This window comes from Gavialis gangeticus, unplaced genomic scaffold (genome assembly GCF_001723915.1).
Source record: "Gavialis gangeticus isolate Ggan-Ray unplaced genomic scaffold, GavGan_comp1, whole genome shotgun sequence".
In the NCBI taxonomy this organism is placed as follows: Eukaryota; Metazoa; Chordata; order Crocodylia; family Gavialidae; genus Gavialis; species Gavialis gangeticus.
This window is the reverse complement of record NW_017729032.1, coordinates 249537459-249560634: the sequence shown is the minus strand read 5'-3', so window position 1 is coordinate 249560634 and position 23176 is coordinate 249537459. Positions and strand designations below refer to the sequence as shown.

The following is a 23176-nucleotide window of genomic DNA, read 5'->3' as shown; positions in this document are numbered from 1 at the left end:
AGGTAGCCTTCTTGCCTGCTGCCTGCCCCAAACTTCTTTTCCCTGGAGCCCCTTATTGTCAGACCTGGCTCTCTATGAACATATGGAAGTGAGAAGCAAAATTGAAAACACTGAACTTAAAATAAATATAGCTGTACTGGGTTATTCAGAATTGATGCATATTACCTTTTTTGAAAGTTTTGTAAGTTTGAGCACAGCTACCCCAAAAACACACTTTTATGTAGCACTTTGACACCTACCTATATAGAGTACAAACTACTGTTGGGTGGTCACCGGATACAGGCGTGTCCCTTTGAGCCCAGTTGGCATTCACCGATTCTCTCCCACCTGTGTGGACCCTCTGTTAGTGTAGTTGGGGTGGCTTTCTCTTTTTCTGTTCTTGCCTGCCATGACTTGTCATGAGTTCTGGGATCTTTCAAAACTTTATATACAGATTAGGCACAGGGCAACCTGGTCAGGTTTCACCTCATAGAGGGCGGGGCCCCACTAATCATATGTGACGGACTGAGAGAGGATGTGACAGAGGAGTTTTGGGTGAACTGTTTGGGGCCCAATTTGGTGATGCTTGCAAGACATTTAGGACTGGTTAAGAAACAGGAATCATTAGAAATGAGCAAGAAAGCACATCTCTGGTTCAGGAGTGAAGAGGAAGTCTAAATGTATTCAGTGTAGTGGCTCACCATGACTTGAAGAAGAGTTGGTGTTGAGGGAGACTGAACGCAATGGGCATTACTACTGATTTTATTTAGACAGGCTGCACTAAACTATCCTTGGTAGGTTCCTATCAGTATGTTTGCCCAATATGGACCATGTGTTTTAAAGTCATGGACAGTGCTGGCTGCATTTTAATTAACTTCATAGTTGATTTCCATTACTGAGCACATGCTACTTTTCACACCAGTTTAACAAAAGGCAGTGTATTTAATAGGTTTCCGTGTATGAGATTGTAAAATGAGGAGATTTTTCCCCTTGCTCGAGAGACATTTTAATTTTCTCCGTTTCAGGAGAAAAACCTTATCTTCTATTTGATTAAATATAGCAATATTTCCACTTGAAAGTTTGAAAACGGCTTACTGTTACTTTTTCAGATCACCAAGTTCTTTAGTACAGTGTTTTGCAACATTTTTAGGCCACAGGCTAGTGACCCAGTTCAGGTCAGAGGGAAGACAGGCACTAGGACACCACTGCAACACAGGGAGAGTACCTGCCACCTTTCAAAGCAGAGGCATGGGTAAAGCAACTGTTGCCAAACCACTGTTGCTGAAGGCCCCGGCTGCCAATCCCCCTATCCATAGAATGCATCAAATGGCTCTGGAGGTTGCAGGTTGCCAACCACTGTTTTAGCAACCTAATAGGATGAACTTTTTCATACTTCAGTATTGCTGCTGCTTTAAAAAATACCTGTTTTAGTTGTATAGATAGCTAAGTTATCTGCTGATTTTTGGTAATCAGGCCTTTTGGTATCTGCTAGCCCTTTAGGCTTTGATTCACTGGTAAACATGGTACTGTTTTTTAAGCACTCGGCTATTTAAGATCTATAGCCTAAAAATGCTACTTGCTGCTTCCCAACAGCAAATATGTTCCTTCTGAAGCCTGCTGATAAGGAAGGTTAGAGCAAATGACTGCTCTCTAATCAGGGTATTCTTTTAATTGAAACTATGTCTGCCAGAGGGCAAAAAATACTTGGATTTCTTGTGCTATAATCTCATTGATGTCTCCTCAACCCTGAAAGTTATTCTTTTCTGAGAATGGTGTATCTCACCGCTCAGCATGTATGTTAAAGAAAGTTATGCTGTTAAAACTAAAGGAAAAGAATTTGGTATTAAAGCAGAAGCTTCCCTAACTCTGCTTCTTCAGTTCACAGCTAATACAAGTATTCATTGTTTTGCTAGAAAATCCTCATCTTAAGATAATATTGTACCTTCCTCATAATTTCTTTCTTTCTTTAAGTACCCACAGTGTCCATCCAGAATGTGTTTTTTTGTGCTCCTGGATTGTTTCCTGAATATGATGTAATGCATCAGAATTTAGGGGATATAGATAACTTAGAAGGAGGTTGTATTTCAGTAACTATATGTTTCTAAATTAACATGAGTTTATTTTAAAACATTTTTTCTTTTGAAGGCTCAAACTCAAGACATAGTTCCAACAATAGGATTCAGCATAGAGAAATTCAAGACATCCAGGTATCAGCAATATTTTTTTCAGTTGCTCGATATAATAAATAATACTATAGTACACAGTCAGTTATTTTTAAGAGAAATGTATTGAATCAAGATATTATGTGATGACACAGTGAAGTGTCATGATTCACTTGTTCATATTATTGTAGAGCCTAGATTGAGACCAGGCCACCAGTGTTGAAACATTCTGTAAATGGTACTACTGCTTGTGTAAGATGATAGATTTGAAATACTGCTTGCTTGAGAAACTTGGCTTTGATTCTTCATCTTCCACTTCTAGAATGAATAGAACTGGGAATCCTACCAGCCCTGCATGTGTAGCCCTAGGGAAAGGCATGTCTCAGATCACTGAACATGAACCTGTACTCAGTTAAGAACTATATCACTGAGATACTCTGAAGAGATTGCAACCTAATCTCCTTAACTGGAAAAGGGTGGCTGAAGCCTTGGTAACATGAAGATGGCATGGATTAAGGTCAGGAAAAAGAAGAGGAAATGATTGGTTAAATTAAATATGAGGTAGAAGAGAAATTGCCCCACTTGTATGTGCTAAGAACTTGAAAGATTATATAAAATTCACAAACAACTAGCTCATATGACCTTCATAGTATTTTTTAAAGGGATGCAGGCAGTCTTCAAATCAAGCTGTGCACCCAAATAGATGGGGAACTTGCATACAATTAACAAGTTTCTTGCTTTTGGGCTCATGTAAATGTATATTTTTAAGAAGCTGAGTTCTTGTACTCATAGTTGTTGACCTGCTTAATGGTTTGGGTAACCTGGCTACAAAGTAGGCTATCACTGTGCTGTGGTTGTTGCTGTTATTCTGCATGTTGAGTTAATTAACAAGGGAGTTGATTCACCATTAATTTTCCCACACAATACAAAGTTTTTAAAAAGGTCTTTAAAAGCTCTCTTAATTCAGGAAAGATGAATCCATATCAAAATAATGAATAAGATGAAGTGTGGATTTAAAATAGCTTCTTGGGTGGATACCCATGTGTAATATAAAAGTTTTCACACAGGGAGCAATTCTGGATTTCCTTATGCACAAATTCATTTATATTTGTATTTATATTTGTATTGTTTGATGCCGTAAGTGGATCACAGATTTTGTAAGTGGAGTTACTATGTTTATTATTTGGAATACAGCTTAAGGCCACATGTACACGTGATGGGGGTTTAGTCCCCTAAATTGAAACTGTGAGTTTTTAATTGCAGTGATTAAAAACCCACCATTTCAATTTAGGGACTTCTGTCACTGTTATGCTGAAGGGCCTAATACCCCCGCTTTTTTTCTCCCCTGTGGAGCCTGCCTACCTCTCTTGCAGCCAGGGTGGGAGGGAGAAGGGGGTGCAAGCTGCCAGGGGGTCAAATAGGCCAAGTGGCTTCTGAGCTGCGAGGGGCCCCAGTCACTTCCTCTGTGGCAGCAACATCCCCTGGGGCCACCTGGATGGGATGCTAGCAGGCAGATGCTATCCAGGGGGTGCTGCTGCCATGGAGGGAAGATCTGGGGCCCCCCACAGCTCAGGACCCACCAGTAGCTCACCCCGCAAGCTGCAGGAGAGGTAGACAGGCTCCACAGGGGAAAATAAAAAAGGATCAAGCCCCTCACCACTTTTTTATTTCCCTCAGCGGAACTTGCGTGTGCAAGCTTGTCACTGGACTGTACAGTAACTGGCCCAGTCCTTCCTCCACAGTGTGCCTCCCAGTGCCTCCTGGGCAGGGTGCTAGCTGCACAGGTGCTGCCCCAGGTCTCAGGCAGCACCTGCTGGATCCAACTCTTCCCTGAGCCTGAGGTGGGCAGCAGCTGCCCAGTAGCAGCCTGCCTGGGTGGCCCCAGGGGTGCCGCTGCCGTGGAAGAAAGGACATGGGCTCTCTGCAGCTCATGGGTCACTTGGCCAACTGGCAGCTCACCCCCTCCAGCTGCAGGAGGTATGGTTAGTCTTCATGGGGAGGGGGGAAAAAAAAAAGGAGCGGGCCCCTCACTGCTTCTGCCTTCAGCCCGCCTCTCCCGCAGCAGGGGGGGACAAGCTGTCAAAGGCTGCAACGTTGCAAACTAAACTACATGCAGATGTGGATTAGTCTGCAACATAGCAAACTCATTTAAATCATAAAAAACGGTCATGTGTACAAAGTGACGTAATTAAAGTGCAAAAACAACCAATATTTGTGACATGTACAAGCGCCCTAAAGCTACAGTTGGCCACTTGTTTCTTTTGCCGGTTGGGGAAGCCTAGTTAAGCTAAAGTTTTTTAACTGAAATTTTGTATTGTTTAGGGTGCTTTTTTAAAGAAGCAGTTCTGCCTGTTGGAAGCCATCTGTGCACATTCAAGGACAAAATTCTGTGCATATGCTTCTTCTAGATGGAAGGGTGATTTTTAATGTTCTCCCAGTTTTCTAAGTATATCTAAGTATTACAAGTGATATCAAAAGACTGAAGTCTGATTTAAATGAGGCTGAAGAAAGTTTATTCTTCTCTCGTTTAGGCTTACTTTGTTCTTTCATAAATAATGCAAAAGTGGAAAGAGAACCATCTTTAAACAGAAGACAATAAATCAAAAAGCTACAAAAATGACAGGGGGAGAAAGAAGACAGATGTACTAAAGTTACTTTTTTTTTTTCTTAAATGGCTAGGGCCTAAATTGACTACCATTTAAGTGTCATAGGAAAATACATATTTTTCCTGTTGTTTCTGTGCCTCACATTCTTTCTCCCTTTGCAGTTTGTCTTTCACAGTGTTTGACATGTCAGGTCAAGGCAGATACAGAAACTTATGGGAACATTACTACAAGTAAGTAAACATTATTGAGTTTAAAACATTACTGTTTATTTTAGCTAAATACATAGAAGATTTAGAGAAAAGCATAACAAGACCAAGTACCTAAAATTTAAAGCTAGACAAATTCAGGCTAGAAATAAGTTGCACAACATAACAGGGGTTGTAGCAGATTGTCTGAAATTAGACATTTAAAAAAAATGAAGTCTAGGTCTTTTTCTCAAAGGTGAGGTTTGAACAGGAATTAATTCAAGGAAGTGTTATAGGCTGTATTTATCCAGGAAGTCAGACGAGATGATCACAATGGCCCCTTCTGATCTTATAATCTATTATGTCTACATTATAGTAAGCAGTATCATGTGGAGATATCCAAGTAGTTTAGGTGCCAGAAGTAGTCTAGCCATGTCACCATGATGTTTCCACAGGGGCCAACTTTATCCTTTATTTCAGTGCAGATTGGATGTCAGTTCCCTTTACTTGCAGGGTAAATTGGCTTGTGCGCACCTTTGATGCTGTTGGCTAGCCTGCTTCTGATATTTGAGGTACCCAATTTTACTATAAATGAGCTATCGCTATGCTGTGCTGCTCTCTGCTGTATGGGATATGCCCTATGAAAAGTAAAAACGGGATGTTGGTCTTAAGGTAGTCTTGGATTATCAGTCCTAAAGCTAATATCAGTGGCATTGTAAGATGCTTAAATGAGACATTAAATAGCGTGGTTGTGATGTTATTAGTGTGACTTACAATATTTTTCCCAAACTACAGGTTTGAAATAATTGGCTTGGAGTCTTCCAGTACTTTATCATAGTTATAGACTCATTAAGTGTTCTTACACTGAGACTTGAAACCTACTTTTTCTACCTATATGTTTCTGATTAAACATAATAGTTGGTGTAGGTTTATACTAGTTTGTTACTATAAATAATTCAAATTGCATTTCTCTCACAGTGATAAAAATGGGATACTGTATGGGTGTAGAAAATAAAAAAAAATACAGAGATTTGAGGTGATGCTTGCTAGCGACTCAGTGACAGCAACATAGAAGCTATACAACATAAATACCTTATTTAAAAGTTAGAAAACTTGAGGTAGAGATTAGGAAATATTATTTCTTGACCTTTGGTATGTGGACATTTTGAAGATAGGTAAACCTAGAATATATTGACTTACTGCAGCTGTTTTGTAGACCAGTGTAATGTGGAGCTTTACAGAATGAGGTGTCTTTATAATCAGAAATATGATCAAAATTGGGACCTTTTCTTCCATTTGGTTTAGAGAAAATCAGTGCACTTTATCAGATACTGCTGTTGTTTTTTTGGCACTTTCTATTTTATCTCTTGCTGATGGCAAAATTTGAAGCAATTTGTATTTCTTTCCAGCTCCTAAACTTCTCTCTGTCCCTATTATTTATATTCTTAGCATGTCCAATAGAGAGCAAGAAAACAGTATTCCGTATTTTAAAGACTTACATTTTATATCTTCATTGATAGGCTTTGATAGAAACATACTTTTTTTAAAATTAGGAATTAATTCAGAGAGTTTTACACACACACACACACACACACTCAGAGAGTTTTACACACACACACACACACACACACACACACACACGGCAGTTTGTGATATTGTCATGCATGTGGGAGTTTTCTAAAAGTTTCAGGCCTAGATTTGCAAAGGAACTTAATGAGAATTGGATGCCAGATTTCATTAATCAGTGTTTTGCGGAAGGTTCGCATTGATGTCAGTCTTGGGTGTAGTGATGTATCCTTATGTGACAGAAAAGCAGATGGTGTGCAACTGGTTAGTGTGGTGGTATAATGTCAGCAGTTTTCAAAAGCTATACTGCTGACTTAATGTTCTAGGCACTGCTGTGCTGCAGCATGTGTACTACCCCCTGGACCTGAAGTAGCAGAGGCACCTACATGTATTGCTGCTGGTGTGCCAATTAACCCTGCTGAGCAGAAAGAACAACTGAAAAATCAACAGTGCTGTTTCTGAGCAGCAATTCTGACCCTCTAATGCTCTCTAATATCCAGTTTCTGTACAACCAGTGCACTGCTTTTGTCCATATAAGATGTCAGTCCAGTTAAAAATTGTTTGAAGAAAATACAATGCTATATCCTATTTAGACTTGTAAAGTTAAGCAAGAATGCTTTTGGCTATCCTTTCAGAGTTAAATATAAGGGAGGTTAATCTTAAATTGCACAGGAAGTAGGTACTTCAGAGTATTTGAAACTTGTAGTTTTTTGCTTACTTCATATACAGCTCTCTCTCAAGATGTCTTCTAACCTTTTTTAGGCAAACTTTGAAATCTGATTTAATAATGTACCAGTTAGTAATGTAAACCTGATTTAACAGACTTTTATTTCCTTATTTCCTTAAATATGTACTAGAACTCTAATTTCATATAGAGTCATTGCTCATAACTGTTTTAGTGGTTTTAGATTTCCTAGAACATTATACAGCATCTCTCTACTGTTTAGTCAGGTTTCATACAGTACCTTAAAAAAGAAACTGGGCAAATTTTTGCTGTTAAAATTTGGACAGAGTCCCCACTATTTTTAATGGTGGTGGTAGTTGGTCATAGATTGCAGCACTGTTGTACATTTTTTTTCAAATTTTCTTCTATTTATATACATTTTTGCCCTGAGCCTCTTTTGGAAAGGATGGCATATACATCTAAATAATAATTACTTTAATGTAGAGAGAAAGAGGTAAAAAACCACTGGTAACTGACTCTTAGGGAAATGTAAAATAATGAGAAAAAATTGCAGTGAATTTTAACTATAATGCAAAAAGAATTGAAAGGGTTTCTCGTACAGATTTAAGTGAATTCATTAATATATGGTGTTATGTGTTTTTATTTTGTTTAAAAAAAGATAATTCTATATTAAATCTTAAGTCAGTAGCTGATTTTAGTCTGTGCATATTGTAATTAGATTGGTATCACTTTCCAAAATGTGTTTACCTAATTTGAAGTAAAAGATAAGTAGGTAAAAAATTAGGTACTGAATATTCCTAGTGACTTTGCTTATGCACAAATTTTAAACTGTCTCTGGATGAACCAGGTTCTGGCACTCTTGAGTGGAAAGGAATGAACCCTCTTCAACAAGTTTGTTCTACATAAGCAAGTAAACTTAAAAATAATTTTTCAAGGCAGTTTTCCATCTCCATGCTGACATCCAATTTGACTGCATTGCCGTTTATGCTATGTTTCAATAGAAAACTTAAGCTTTTCTGAACGGTCCAGATAGACTGGACCTCATCTTGGTTATGACACGTTTCTGTGGCTGGAAATTATTTTCTCATCCTGTACCAAAGGCCAGTCCCAGGGCTGCTTATCGTTGCTACCCTGCCATAACAGTGCTTTTATTGCTCAGGCAGGGTTTTGCTCTGTTGTCCTACTGCTGAGCTGCTAGTCTTGCAGTAAGCATACTTATTCTATGGTCCCATGGGTGCCTACACCCATGCAGCCAGTCTGTATGCAGTCTCCCCCTCACCTGGAGATATCCCTTCTGTTGCTTCTGCCTTCAGGCAACAGGAGCCTCTGTCTCTCTGTTATTCAGCTGAAAGGTAATGGGCTGGACTCGGAGGTTCGATAGTAAAAATCTTACCTTCTGTATGGAAGCAGAGTGAATATAAGACCGAAGGCAAATAAGCAATGTATTTGTTCGTCTGAAAACCTTTTGTTAGTCTGAGAGAGCCTATAATTTGCTTTTTTTGCTTTTACGTTATGCAGAGAAGGCCAGGCAATTATCTTTGTCATTGATAGCAGTGACAAATTAAGAATGGTTGTGGCCAAAGAAGAACTTGACACCCTCCTGAATCATCCAGGTAGGGAGATTTATTTTCCCTGTTGTCTCCTTGTTATATTGTATTGTTTTATACTTAAGAAAACCCTTCTTAATATAGCATTTTGTGTTTTGATTAAGTCACCTTCCATTTTAGTCACTGATACGAACTAGAGAAAAAGTGGTAGTATTTGTTGGACAGCAGATATTTAGAACCTGGTCAGACTCCTGTTGACCTCAGTAGTTATTGGATTAGGCTTGTATTGTTCAATGTGAAGCTTAAGTATGTATTTGTTTTGAAGAGCAATAAATCTTGATATTTACAGAAGCTTGGACTCCATAGATAGCACACAGTGCTTAAAATTCTGCCGGTCTCCATTTTTGGAAATTTTTCTATTAAAACCATAAATTGTTCAATGTAACCTTTTCCTGGTTAGTTGACTAAGAACTTTCTGACTATGAGGGTGGTTAAACATTGGAACAGGCTACCTAGATAAGTTGTTCCATCCCTGGAAATTTTCAAGAGCAGGCTAGACAGAAGCTTTACTGGGATGTTGAGGATGATGCTGCCCTGACCAGGGGAGTGGACTAGGTGACCTCATGAGGTCCTTTCCACTCTTGCTTTCCTATGATCCTATAAACGTCTGTGCCAGACCTCAGAGATCTTGCATTGATCTCTGAGAAAAAAAATGGAAAATACTTATATAACTGCAGCTAGATGTAACCTTCACTAAATGATGCCATACTTTTAGTAGTCTATGCTGGGTTTATGCTGGGTGGGTAGAGGGGAAAAAATTGTGATTATTTGTAAGGTTGCACTTTGAAACAGGCATTAGGTTTGTTTCCCAGTATATTTTTCCAGATGTGTTGCTGTTAACTGATGTGTTGTGTTAATGCTGTGTTCTTTGAAACAATAGTAGCTGTGTTTGTTTTAGAAATTAAAGCATATATAGAAATACAAATTATAATTGGGTAATACATAATAAAATAGTAGGTATTTTCTTTATTCTCAACTGTATTTTAATCATTTAATGATTCATTTCATCATTTAATTCATTTATTCATTTAAACATTCTTCAGCAGTTAGAATGCTTGATGTTCTCTAAAGGTTATTATCTTGCATAGATATCCACTCTTGGGTCACTTGCCCTCCCATACATGCTTCTACAATACCTTCAAGTTTTTACGAATTTCAGGGTCCTTATCCAAAGTCAGTCCATAAGGAGGAACAAGAAGGAAGTCCTGCTGCTTCCAAATATAACAGAAAAGGTATAATCAACTGGTAGCTCCAATATTTAGATATTTGGGGAAGTCTTCTCCATCTTTCTAGAAGCATCTGTGTAGCAGCATTAAAATAAAAACTAGTACTGTAGAATATAAGCAAAGGTTGCAAAACCATTTCAAACCATGTTTTTCTCATATTCATAACTTCCTGAAAAGTCACCCCAGGCTGACATTTTCTATGTTTGTTCTCTGACAAAAGTAGAAAGACTGAAAAAAATTCTTTCCAACATCTAAATTCTGTGCAGGTTAGAAAAACACTTTTTCCATTTAAAAAAAAACCAAAAAACCTTCCCTCCACCCCTGCTGACTTCACATAACTTAAATAGCTGAATTCTTAAAACTTGGTATATAAATGCTTCCACAATGAGAGCATCCATAACCAACTTTGGGGGGAAAAAATAACTGGATATTGATGCCTACTCTGTGTGTGTGGTAGAAAATAGTATTAAATTACAGGTGTACTTCTTTCATTTATCAGTACAAATTAAGAGATAAAAAACTGAAAGTAGGAAACTGTTCTAAAATTCCTGTAGTCATGTTATAGCTTGGCCATTTTGTTTGCATGTAGTATACTAATACCTATATTTCTTTAATGTATCCATGGAGTGCTATACATGGACAGCATGAATAACTTTATATTGCTATAGGAACTTTAGCTTTTGCAGTTCTTGACTGTTTAACTGAAAATAAAAAATTATTTTAATTAAGTTTGTAGGTAGAGCACATCAGAGGAAAATATAGGTCCCAAATATACACTTTTAATAGGTGCTAGCTTTTCAGTGACCCTTTGTGATTTCTGAATGTGAGAAGTGGTGAGGGAATGTTGTCTTCAGCCACTACAAAGAAAGGTTAAAGAATTAGGTTTAAATAAGAGGGAAGCCCAAATTCATGCTATTTCAGAATTAGAGACTGGCTTGTCAGCAAAAGAGACTTACATTTTAAGTGACTGTTTTAATGGATGAAGCGCTGATCATTCCTCCGAAGCGGTCACTTCTTTGAAAAACTCAAATCTTAATGTTCGTTTCTCCCATCCTGGGATTTTAAGGATAAACTATATTGTTCATTACAATTCATGTCGAAGAAAAGTAGCTTTTCTTTATCAAGATACATTCAGATGTAGACTTCATTGGTTCATTCTTTTCCCTGGCATGACAAGAGGCATCCTGTTCCTAGACTCACTAGTATCCATTTGTTTTAGTCAATTAGGCCCTTAAAACAGACAGGATTAATGATGCACCTTTTTTAATTAGTGAGACTTACTTAGTAATCACAAGTAGTCAGAGAGTTTGGACATTATAATGGATTCAGTGCATAGTCTTACTAGTTTGCGTCTATCTCTCCACTTGTTGGTATATATGTAAGCATGCCCAGAACTCTCAGAGTAGACTATCAGTGCACCGTCTTTTGTTTAGTCTACTGGTTCCTGCTGCTAGCTGAGAAGAACTAATGGAAAAAAGGACTTTGTTCAAGCAGAGGAGGGATGTGAAGGATACCCAGAGACTGTATTTTTACTATTTTATATGCTTTAAAGAAAGTAATGGGCATTCTCCAGGAAAATTGAGTATAGCTTACCCTATCCTAACTCACATAAAGTTGCGGGCCCTGTGAACTCTGTTCAGTTTTTGTGGCTTTTTATATACCTAGTCCATCACTAAAGAGTGACGGTGTGGTGTTTGGAAGCTCTGATTTGAAACGCATCTATTCTGTGCTTCATCAAGAATTTATGTCTAGAGCCTTAAATATATGTGTGAATTGGGGAGGGTTCCAAAAGTTAACAGAAAGTTGTGAGCATTCCTGAAGCATGCACCTGAGGCCACATGACCCAAGAGTGTGCATGTTGGTAGGATACAACCTACAAAGAACCCCAGTTACAAGGTAAGAAATGTATCCGTTGTTTACATTTCATTAATTGCAGAAATTGAGTCTTACAAAATGTCATGGTATTCCACTTTCCTTTGTGTCTAGATATTAAGCATCGTCGAATACCTATTCTGTTCTTTGCCAACAAAATGGACCTCAGGGATGCGGTATCATCTGTGAAAGTCTCACAGTTGTTATCATTAGAAAACATCAAAGATAAACCCTGGCATATCTGGTAAATACTATTATTCCCCCCTTTTTGTTATTTCTACAGATTCTCCTGCTCACAGTTAGCTATTTCATGGCTTTATTATATGAATGAGAATGAGCTTGTAGAATGCTGTATTTTGTCATGTATTTGCTAGTAGTTACAGGCAGAAGGCAGAGACCTTAGAGACTAACTAGTTCAGAGAAGCATGAAGTTTGTAGGCAACAACCTACCATGTCAGATGCTAATAGTTACAGGTATTCTTGTATGATGCTTGCTCAGAAAAAAAATAATTTGTAAAATACCAGGTTTGTCTTGAAAATTGTCACCAGAAATCTATTAACCAAAGACTGGGGGTGGAGGAGAGGGTTACTACAAGCAAGGTTTAGGGGCCACGTCCTAATCAGAACAGCTCTAATCAGTGTTCCTGGGATATGGAATAGTGGTGGGATTCACATCACTGGTGATATTATGCCTGGGATTCAGGACATTGACAGTGAAACTGATTAGAATATTATTTAATTAAACTGTGGGTACTTTTGCGGACTACTGATATCAGAAAAGAAAGTGGACCATTTATGTGTAGGTTAAAGTGCACAACATTGCATCAGTTCATTTTCTGGAAGTTTTCTTTTTAGGAAGAGCTAGGAGCTTTTCTTTAAATTAAGGCTTAAATTATTTAGAAAATGATCATCTTAACCTTTTTTTAACAAAGAATAGTTTCCCACTTATTCATAGCAGTTACAAGAGGTGGATATTGAACTTGGTATTCACTGAACCTAACCTTCAGTTAAATCCATGAGAGTTTCAAGAGGTACCACCATTTCTTCCACTCTACCAAAAGTTTCACACTATAAATAAGTAGTATAAGAAAAACAGTTCAAAGAACATATTTTCAGATTATTTATTTTAAAATTCTACTGTATTTTTAACTTTAGCCATGAGCACATTCAGTTACTGAGTTTTGGTTTACTATGTTATATAATATCTGGAGAGGTTTTTGCAAAGGACAAAAGTCTGATGCCCAGATCTTGTCAGAAGGAAATGAAATTGCTTTTGTTTCTCACTGTGTGAAATGGACAGCTATTCACTTTTTCATGTTTCTTTTCTTTACTTTAAAGCTGCAACTTTCAATAAATCTTCATTGTGATTTGTGAATGCTCTTTAATACTTTCTCCTCAGTACTTCACCAGAAAATAATTTTGCCTAATGAATTTAATAATTACTGTGCATATTTAAAAATATACCTCTGCTTCACATATTGTTAGCTCTCCTCTATTTTTGAAGTTTTCATGAAATCAAAAATAATTCTGACCATTTGCCAAATTCCACTGAAGATGGTTTTATGAATTCTGTGCTGTTATAATTTTGTGCCCCCTTTCTGAAGCACTGGGTAGATGAGTAGCTACCTATGCCTCCTAGATTCTATGGATAGTTATATATAGTTCCAGCATAGCCTGGGTAATATATTAACCTATATACTAACCATACGGTTCCTGCACAAACCGTATAGCATGCACAACTTTTCCAACCCCAGCATTCCCTCTATATTGGAGCTGCATGGGGAAACGTAACTTCATCATTTTTACAATAATTATCAGAAATGCATTAATTTACTGTCCCCTTGTCTGGAGAGGATAATATCCTAACATACCTATCCCAGAATAGTTATTTGGCTGTAGATATCTGGTATAATTTATCTATTTTAGATAACTCCCCTCTAATATCATCCACAGACTACCTGTGATCATATTCTGGAATAATTCATCTGTTTTGAAGGTGGAATAGTTAAGAGGAAATTATTGAATTCTAGAACACTGTGCCTACACAGGGAAGTTAACCCAAATCTGTTTTTAAGTGTATTGTGCCTGGCATTGGCTAATGCTGCTTTTAGAGGTATTCTGCTATTTATTACATAGCTTGCAAATTTTAGATGTAATGATGACTTTTATACAAACCAGTGTTTTTCAGTACTTTCCCTCTTTTTAGTGCTAGTGATGCCCTGAAAGGCGAAGGATTACAGGAAGGTGTAGATTGGCTCCAAGGTAGGTCACATTACACTGTCACTTCATTTCCTTTTCTATTAGATTTTTGTTTTCATTTTTTAAGTTTTCTTTCATTATTTCATTTGCTTTGTTTCTGTCCATTTCTGCTGTCAGATCAAATTACACAGTGAGTACCTGCTAAACTAGATATTTTCCCCGGTTTTTTTGTTTTTCTTTTTTTAAGTTACCATTTTCTTCAGTGGAACCATTGTGGCAGAAAGCTTTCCTTTTTTTAAAACAGATGTTAAATTAGAGAAAACATTTTCCTTCAAAAGAGAATTGCTAGATTTGTATGTGTACTACTGGAAATAGTATTGGATGGTTTAAAAATGTTTTCCTGACAATAATAATACAAGGTGCTCTTGAATCTTGTTTATTACACATGATAACTTAATTTATTTTCCCAATTACTTTTGTTATGCTCCAATATTTCACATTTTTCTCATGTTTTAGTGTCTTGCATTTTAAATGGTAAATAAACAGTCTGAAAAATTTGTGAAAGACTCTTAAAAGAGTGGGAACCCATAGTGCAGAGCAATGTTATAATACATCTGCCACTAATTATTTCCAAAGTGCATCACAGTATCATTCTCTCGTTACAACATTTTAGGTCAGGGCTCTCCAACTGGCAATGCAGGGGCCACATGTGGCCCAAGCGGGGTTAAGTTGTGGCCCCCAGGTTCATGTCTGGCTGCTGCTCCCCCCTTGTTTTGGTTGCAACAGCAGCCAGAGTCTCTGGGCTGCCCTTCCCTCCCTGAGCTGCTTCTGCCCACCACCACCCCAGGTGGCAACACAGCACAGCATGGGAATTGGAGGGTGAGGTTAGGTATGGGTAAGTACTCGGTGCAGCAGCATTGGGTACAGCTTATGTGGGCACATGGTTCAGCAGGAGATGCCCATGCTACATGCTTCCCATGTAACCTGTGGCTTGCTCTGGTGCAGGCCATGTGAGGGCCCCATTGATGCAACCTGCAGGTTGTGTGGTCCTCAGCTGCTTAGAATTTGAACAGCCATGTTTTAGATGACATTTAGGGGTAGTTCTTCTTCCCCCCAGAAGGCAATAAGGGTCTTGACTGTAGGATCAGGATTAGGTGTGTATAGAATAGCCCATCTTTTGCCAGTATTTGGGAAGGGCAAAAATGATAAAATGTGTATATTTTAAATGCACCCTAGGGTGTCCCATGCCATTATATAAATGAAACCTTAAGATATTTTAGCCCTTTTCTTGTATTTATTTTAGGCCCCTGCCACATGTTAGATTTAAGATGTAATTAACCAGCATAAGACTTAATGAGAGGCCCATCAGCTGATCAGGACTACCAGCCATGGGGGTACACCATGTGCTCTTGAGGCTGGGAGCCTGTATCCAGTGGGGCTGTCAGCTATGGGAGCTTGCTACTTACCAGTGCAGGAGGAGCCTGGGATCACAGTCCCTGGCTCCCCCTGCACCAGCAGTAAGGCATGATGGGGTCTGATAACCTGATCCCACAATCACACCTCCTGCTATACCCATGTAGCATGGCAGGAAGCGTGATTTCATGGATTCCATCATGCTTTTACCTGCACATCTGGAGGGGCCTTTAATAAATTCCAGGCCAAAAAGGTGAGCAACCCCAAGTTTTAAAATGACTTTTCCCATTTGAAATCTAGACAATTTCCAAAAACAGAAAGTGAAAAGAATTTACCTGGCCCTGTGTGTGCTATTTTTTCTGCATGTTTTTCTGGCTTAATTACAATATTTTATTCTTCTAAATATTCTTCTTGTTGGTTTAAGAAGGGCTCAAATAAACCACTTGAGAAACTAAGGGTGAGATTACACATTACAGTCAGATCATGTTAAGAGCACTTTAAACATGAATGACCGCACATTAAGGCTCATAAACTAGTACTAAGTGCCCTTAAAGCATCTTAAAGTTTTGCCACTTCGGACCAGGAAGCTGGGCTACGTAGTGTGAGTTACGTTAACATCTGGGTGTTCACGTGAGATAAAACTACCAATTTGCAGTCCTCTATGTTTCCCAGGTGGCTTTGTTCCATGGTGGACTAGCTCTCATCCAGAATTCTGTGGCCCTGGAATGACAGCTGTGAACAGCCAGGCAGCACGTGCATGGGGATAGAGTGAAAGGAGAGGGAGGGAAAACTGGTGAAGGGGCTAGGGGAGGGGGGCATAAGGAAGGGGTGAGTGGGGGCAGAATTGGAAGGGGTAGAGGGAAGCAGGGAGTAGGTGGGTGGGGATCTGCCAGGCATCTGGCCAAATTGCCCAACTCCCAAATCACCCCCTCCACCTGTACTTTGCTGTCCTGACACCCCAACTGACCCCTCTCTACCCCATTAGCCCCTCCTCTCCCAGATTACTGCTACACCACCGTGATCAGCATGAGAGTAGCAGAAGTGCCAATGGAGTGGTTTCTCTTCCCTGGTTGCTCCTGGAGTTCCTGCAGACCATGCCACCTCTGTGCACCTGGATCAGCCTCTGCCCGGCCCTCCACTGAAGGAGAGAACTGGGGTCAGGGGAGCAAGAAGCTGCCAGGCAGCTTCAGGGTCTGGTGGGGGCTGGATCCAGGTGTGTGGGGGTGGCACAGGCTTCAGGGAGCCTAGGAGCAAGTAGGGAGAGGGACCCCTCCCTCACTGGTGCCACCAGTGCTCTGGGGGTGTCAGGGCAGCAATCTGGAGGTGGAGGGGCCAATTCGGGGTTTCAAGGTCTATCCAAGGATGGAGGGGGGGGTCTGGAGGCTGATGGAGGCAGTGGCATGATTGGGGAGGTTAGAGAATTGTCCCAGCAGCAGAGGGGGGCCCTTCCCTCCCCTTCAAGCTATGCTGTGGCTTGAGAGCCAATGAGCAGGGCAGGCATGGAACAGAGGTACAGCCCCTAGCCCAGGGGTGAGTAATTATTTTGGCTGGAGGGCCGCTTAATAAGTTTTGGTGAGCTGTCAAGGGCTGCAAGGGTAGCTCTCCCCGTGACAGGTGCTCAACCCCCTGGTCACCATCTTGGGACCTCCCCTTGCCCCCAAAAACACCTCTTTTGGGAGGGGGGTTTGCCATCTTGGAACTGGAAAAAAAATCATATACTAAAAACATCTATGATAACATACTTTAATTTTATTTCAAAAAATATTTTTGTTCTGATTATGTGTGCTTGTGTAGTGTATATAGAGGCGATTGCATAATAGCACAAAATGAAGTCTTACTCTTGTATATTGTACGTGTGGAGGAGTGTGTGGGGTGTGGTTCAGGCTGTGTGTAGGGAAGGTTTGTTGGGGAATGTAGGTTTGTGGAGGAGGGTGTGGGGGTTGTGGGAGGGTATGAGTGTGTCGGGGAGGGTGTGGGGAAGGTATGTCAAGGAGGATGTGGGAGTGTGGAGTAGGGTGTGGGTAAGTGTGTGGGGGGTGTAGGGGAATGTGGGGTGTGTGTGGAGTGGTTGTGGGAGGTGTGGGTGTGTGTGATGGGGGTCACTGTGTGTGTGTGGGTATGGTATGGTATGGTATGGTATGGTATGGTATGGTATGGTATGGTATGGTATGGTACAGTGTGGGGGCGGGGGCCCTCTCCCACATGCCTCTCCATGGCACATAGTTCCTGCTGCTGGTGGCGGCAGCAGCAGATGGCAGGCCCTTGGGGTACTTATGTCCCATGGCAAACAGAGTCCTCTGGCAGTGTGTGACTCTGTCCGAGTCCCAGGAGCTGCATGTGGCAGCAGGGAGTGGGGCCAGGCCAGCCCAGCTCTATCATGCAGGACTCTCTGTGGCTCACGTGCAGCTCTCTGGACTTAGCTCGGAGCCGCGTGCGATGGAGCTGGCAACCTGCCCCTGGTCCCTGCTGTCCAGCCAAGTCCTGGGCTCTGCACATGAGCCAGAGGGAGCCTCATGCAATGGAGCTAGGCTGGCTCTGTGTTTCTGCCAACCTGAGCTCCATGCTCCTGCTGCCTCACCATGCCCCAGCCCTGCGCTCCTGCCAGCACCAGCCCTGACCCCAGGGCTCTGCACTCCTCCTGGCCTTGACGCTGGCCCCATGCTCCTGCCCAGCTGCAGCTTCCCCCTGCCTGCTGATGCTTCCCTCCCTGCTGCCCGGAGTGCTACATCAGGGACAGTAAGTGGAGCTGCTGGAGGCTGGGGAATCCAAGCAGTTTTTTAGGCAGGAGCAGCAGCTCTACCCAGAAGCTATATACACTGGCTGAACCTGGGGCTGGAGCCATGGCCAGGACCCTCCCATGGGCTAGGGTGGGAGTGCAGTACATTGCCCCACTGGGAGTAGGCAGGGCTTGTCCCTATGCGGAGCATAGCAGGGGCAGCCACAGGCTGGGCTGGATACAATTACTTGGTGGGCGCCTGCCCACAGGCCAGATTAAATCTGGTGGACTAGATCCAGCCCATTGGGCTGTATTTTGCCCACCCCTGCCCTAGCCACACCCTCGCTCACCAGCCCTTTAGTGGCAGGTCTGAGCAGTGCACATTGGAGATGGTATTAGCCCCAAATGTATGGCTAATTGCTAGCACCTAAATACTGACCAATGTTCCTTAGAATTACCACTTGTAAACTCTGATGTGTATCTTGTCCTAATTTTACAAGGTATATGGTGAAAGGAACTTGCTCGCTAAAACATGAAAAAATAAAAATGTTGTTGAATCTTTCACTTAAAATAATGTGAAGTGTACAAGTAGCTACATAGACATTTTGGTCTAAATGTTTTATGTAATTGTTGGTGTTCTTTTAACCCAGCTCCTATGACTGATTTTATTATATAACCCCAAGCAAGTCATGAACCTGTCTGTTTCCCCATCTGTGTGATAGAACCTAAAGTACCTGCTGCTGGGGGGGTTCTGTTTGATCGGTGCTTTGAATACGTGAAGCACCTGAACTATTAAATGGTGTTTTTTCCATATGGAATTAAGTTAAACATTTACACTACCTTTGGGTGTCTATATAGCTGCTCCAGGGTGAAGGGGGAGGAGAAGGATTAATTAAAGCAGCTGTCAGAGAGCCACTCTAATTAAAGTGCCTGCTGTGTCAAATGCATGTTGTGTCCTGCACTTCAAAATGGCAATGGAGGCACTTTAGCTAAAGCTCGTTCAACGAGCTTTATTTAAAGTGCCCCTGTCGCCATTTTGAAACAGGGATGCTGAACATACGTGATGCAGAGGTTGCTGGAGTGCGCTAATTAGCACACTCCAGCAGACTCACAGCAGACTCAATTAATTGAGTCTGCTCGGACATATGCTAATGAGATGCCCTTTGTTTCTGTTGTAGAGCTAGGTAAAGAGCTAGAGACAGATTGTTATATTTGCATTATATCAGGGGTGGCAAAGATGCACCCACAGAGCCCTATCATTCATCCCACGGTGCTGCCTGTGGGTCTTCGACTAGCCCCGTGTGCCACATGCAGCATGTGCCTGTCTGCTGCTCTGCTGGATCTGGTGCACACACTGCATGTGGAACATGAGGCTGAGCTGGGACACGTTGCCCCAGATCTAGCATGCAGTCATGACTCTGAACCAGCCCTGCATGCTAGATCTGGGGCCAGTATGGATTGGGCCCACAGAGTGGCCCTGTGCACTGTATTCAGCATGCAGGGTTGAAGTGTTGCAGGTATTGCATGCAGTGCACACCCCAGACTGCACATCATGCGCAACACTCAGAGCCAGGACTGTAGCCAGTATGCATGCAGCAGGAGGGACCAGTCCAGGGTATATGCACTGCATGTGGTGCACAGGTCTGGTCAATGGGTCTGATCCAGCCTGGAGACTGGCCTCTCACAGGCTGGATATAATGCAGTTTGATACTCCTGCATTATATCAATCTTAGTCTGTACAGTTTTCTTATAATTAAATAGAAGATATTAGATTTATATTACATGCAATTTTTGGTTGGTGTGGAGATCCTGTATTCTTGTGTATTTAGGTAGTGCCTTGCATATTGTAGTCCTCGTTGAGTGCTACTGTACTATTAAACAAACAGGAATAAATTCAACCATTTACTTTGTAAAATCACTAATTTTCCTTGCTGCTGAAATTAGGGTTAGTCACTTTAGTACCAGAACTTGAATAATAGGCTTGAACTTGACCAAAAATATGATGACAATATTTTTACAAGGCCTTTTATAAGAACTGGTGCAATTACTTCATGTTTTAGTGTTCTGCTTCTAGCAAGCCACTAGATGTCAGTAGTGATCCAAAGTCAAGTACAGCTAAAATAAATTATTTTAATTCAAACTTCAGGAAAGAATTGTTTTAATAAGGTGCTATTTTATGCATTATACATTATGCTGTCTTATGCATTATCTGAATAGTAGAGTATTCTATTCAGAATCCTGTCTGCTGACTAGTGAAAGTTTTTTTGATTGTTCATCTCAATGTATTTTCTAATTAATTACATCTATACTACCAAAAGTCAGTGAACAAAGGAACTGCTTATCCATGTTCATTTGCATTTTGGGGAAAAGGCAACTCACTAAAATATTAAGACCACAGTGGGGATGATACACCTAACTCACAACACAGGGTTTCTCAGGATGGGTGTCTGATGCTTTCCCATAAGTTCCCTGCTCTTCTCCTAAACTCTATCACAAAGGGCAACTTCTGATTGTACAGGGGTGAGATGCCTCAGACCTACAGAGGTATAGGTCATTGTTGTGTTGGTCTGAGAACAAGGCAGACAAGGTTCTTTGGGGTAAATTAGATATAGTTTTATTAGACCAACTCAGATAGTTGGAAAAATTCTTCTTTGCGAGCTTTCAGGCACAGGTACCCTTTGTCGGACTGAGGAAGCATATGCAGTTGATGTGTGCTCTTCCTGGATGAAATGAATAGTAAAGAAGCCAGAGGCTGGTATGCATGCAAGAAAGCCGAAGATATCATAGCACTCATTCAGAAGTGCTTGAATGTTATCTTGGATATTAAGAACATCATCTTGTTCTTAAAAAGAATGGTTTTAGTTTAACTCTGATCCACACTGTGTTTCTCCATAAACTAAATAAGTACGCTTTTTGAGAGGTGGCTAACGTGGCATTCAGACAATGCTGTTTTATGAAATAAAGTTGGCAGAGTCTCAAGTTATCTCTGAACATTCTAGTTTTGACACAAAATATTCCAGCTGTCAGAATAAGTCCTATTTAGAAATAAGCCATATTTTCTTAGTCGCAGCATTAAACGTAATGTGGCTATACTGCTTCTGGCTCTAGGGCTAATGCTTGCAGAGTTAGCTTGTGTATATCTGCACAGCACTGCCTTGCACTGTGTGGACTCCAGTATACAATAATGTGTTCACAACTCAGGTGTATCTGCTTGACATTGGATTTTGCAATGTAGATGTACCTTTAGAACAGGGATGAGCAAAATGTGACCCGGGGGCTGGATGCGGCCCGCCAGGCCATTCTATCTGGCTCACAGGGCCCCTAAAAAATTTAAAAACTTAATATTAATCTGCCCTGGGCTGCCTGTCATGCGGCCTTCGATGGCTTGCCAAAACTTGGTAAGCGGCCCTCTGCCCAAAATAATTGCCCACCCCTCCTTTAGAAGCTGTTAGGAACTAAACCCTTCTAAGCCTCAACTGACAGTTCCAAAACATGAGTATAGTAGGAGCTGGAAAACACATTTGTGAGTTTCAAGTCGTTATTTTGAACCATGCTGCTCCATCAGGTCTGAAAAGAAGAAAAAAGAACAGTGTTTATGGTAATTCTTTCTTCTTAGTTGGCAGCAGTTGGGAAACTACTTGATTAGAAAGATATCTGTGAAATAGGAGTGCATTTTTCCTGTGATTATAACTACAGAAAAAAGTATATCAATCAAGTTTTGTCATCCAAAATTAGATTAGCTCTTCTTGGGTGCCATTTTCACTAAGAATATTGAACAAGTCTATTTTTAATATAAAAATGACTCTCTTTATGTTACCAGACCAGATCCAAGCACTGAAGACGTGAGAAGCTAAGATCTATTACACCACTTCTTACACTCTTTTTGGAAGTAGATGTGCAAGCGTCTTGGAAAGGAAGACTTAAAATAAAGAAAAGTAATTAGCTAAATGTAGTGCATTCTGTTGTTCCCTTCTATTATCTCTTCCAGGGCCCACAAACAGTAAGTGTTTTAGAAAATGTAGCACCACACCAGTGTGCACATCCATATATGTGTTGCAACTAGACAGAATGTTAAAATGAATGTTAATAAATAATAAGTGTCTGCAATTATTTATTATATTAGCTGGCTTAAAATTTTATATAATCTAAATATCCTGGTATTCAAAGGTGACTCATAACTTTTTAGGTGCCTCCTTTTCTTCTTTCTTTCAGTGCTTGACTTGAGACACCTTTGAAAAAACGTTTTCTTTCCAGATGATGGGCGAGCACATTTTGAAAATTATTAGGTATTGTTATGGGCACCCATAATCACTAGCCATTTCTGAAAATTTTGTCCAATGAGTTGACTAGATTTGTTTTAGGCTTTTAAAATATCTATATATTATTTACAGGTTATGCATAACCTGTCTTTTAAATTTGAGATATGCAGGTTAATATGTGGAACGTGTTTTGTTATAAAATGATTTCAGATGTTTACCTAACATCTTATATTGAATTGTATATGATTATATTGAAATGTATTATGTTTGTGAATTATGATCACCATGTACAAGGTTCAATAAAGACAAGACATATTGTGTATTTTATGTTTTATTTTAAATGGCAGTGTATTTAGGGGTGACCTTTAGATGATGCAGAATTTTTAGCTAATGTTAAGTTAATTTGAAACATCGCTTATATTGTCTTTATCTTCTAAGGATATCATGGATACTATCATGGGCTAATCCACTAGTATATTATCCTGTTTTATATTGCCATATAAATCTTTAAATGCTATCTTGGTATCTTATCTTTCATTGTTTGCAGACTTTTCAGTAAGCTTGCGTAATTAAAAGCCACCTCACGTAGCAGTATGTTACCCTGCTCACACCTAAGAGCTTAGTTTCATAGTACCTCTAGTTTATCTGTTCAAAAAACAACATTTCCAAAAATGAGAAGGTGACCATATTTGGTAATGCAG

General features: G+C 40.3%; 1 protein-coding gene across 1 annotated transcript in view; it reads left to right on the top strand.

Moving 5' to 3' along the window:
• ARL6 (ADP ribosylation factor like GTPase 6) overlaps window positions 1–22797 on the top strand; it is a 38680-nt gene extending 15883 nt beyond the window's left edge. The window contains exons 3-8 of the mRNA XM_019525723.1: window positions 2125–2186; window positions 4909–4977; window positions 8702–8796; window positions 12003–12132; window positions 14095–14150; window positions 22037–22797. Of these exons, the coding sequence (XP_019381268.1) occupies window positions 2125–2186; window positions 4909–4977; window positions 8702–8796; window positions 12003–12132; window positions 14095–14150; window positions 22037–22062 (438 nt within the window). The 3' untranslated portion in view covers window positions 22063–22797. The remainder of the gene's footprint in view (window positions 1–2124; window positions 2187–4908; window positions 4978–8701; window positions 8797–12002; window positions 12133–14094; window positions 14151–22036) is intronic.
• The last annotated feature ends 379 nt before the right edge of the window (window positions 22798–23176 follow it).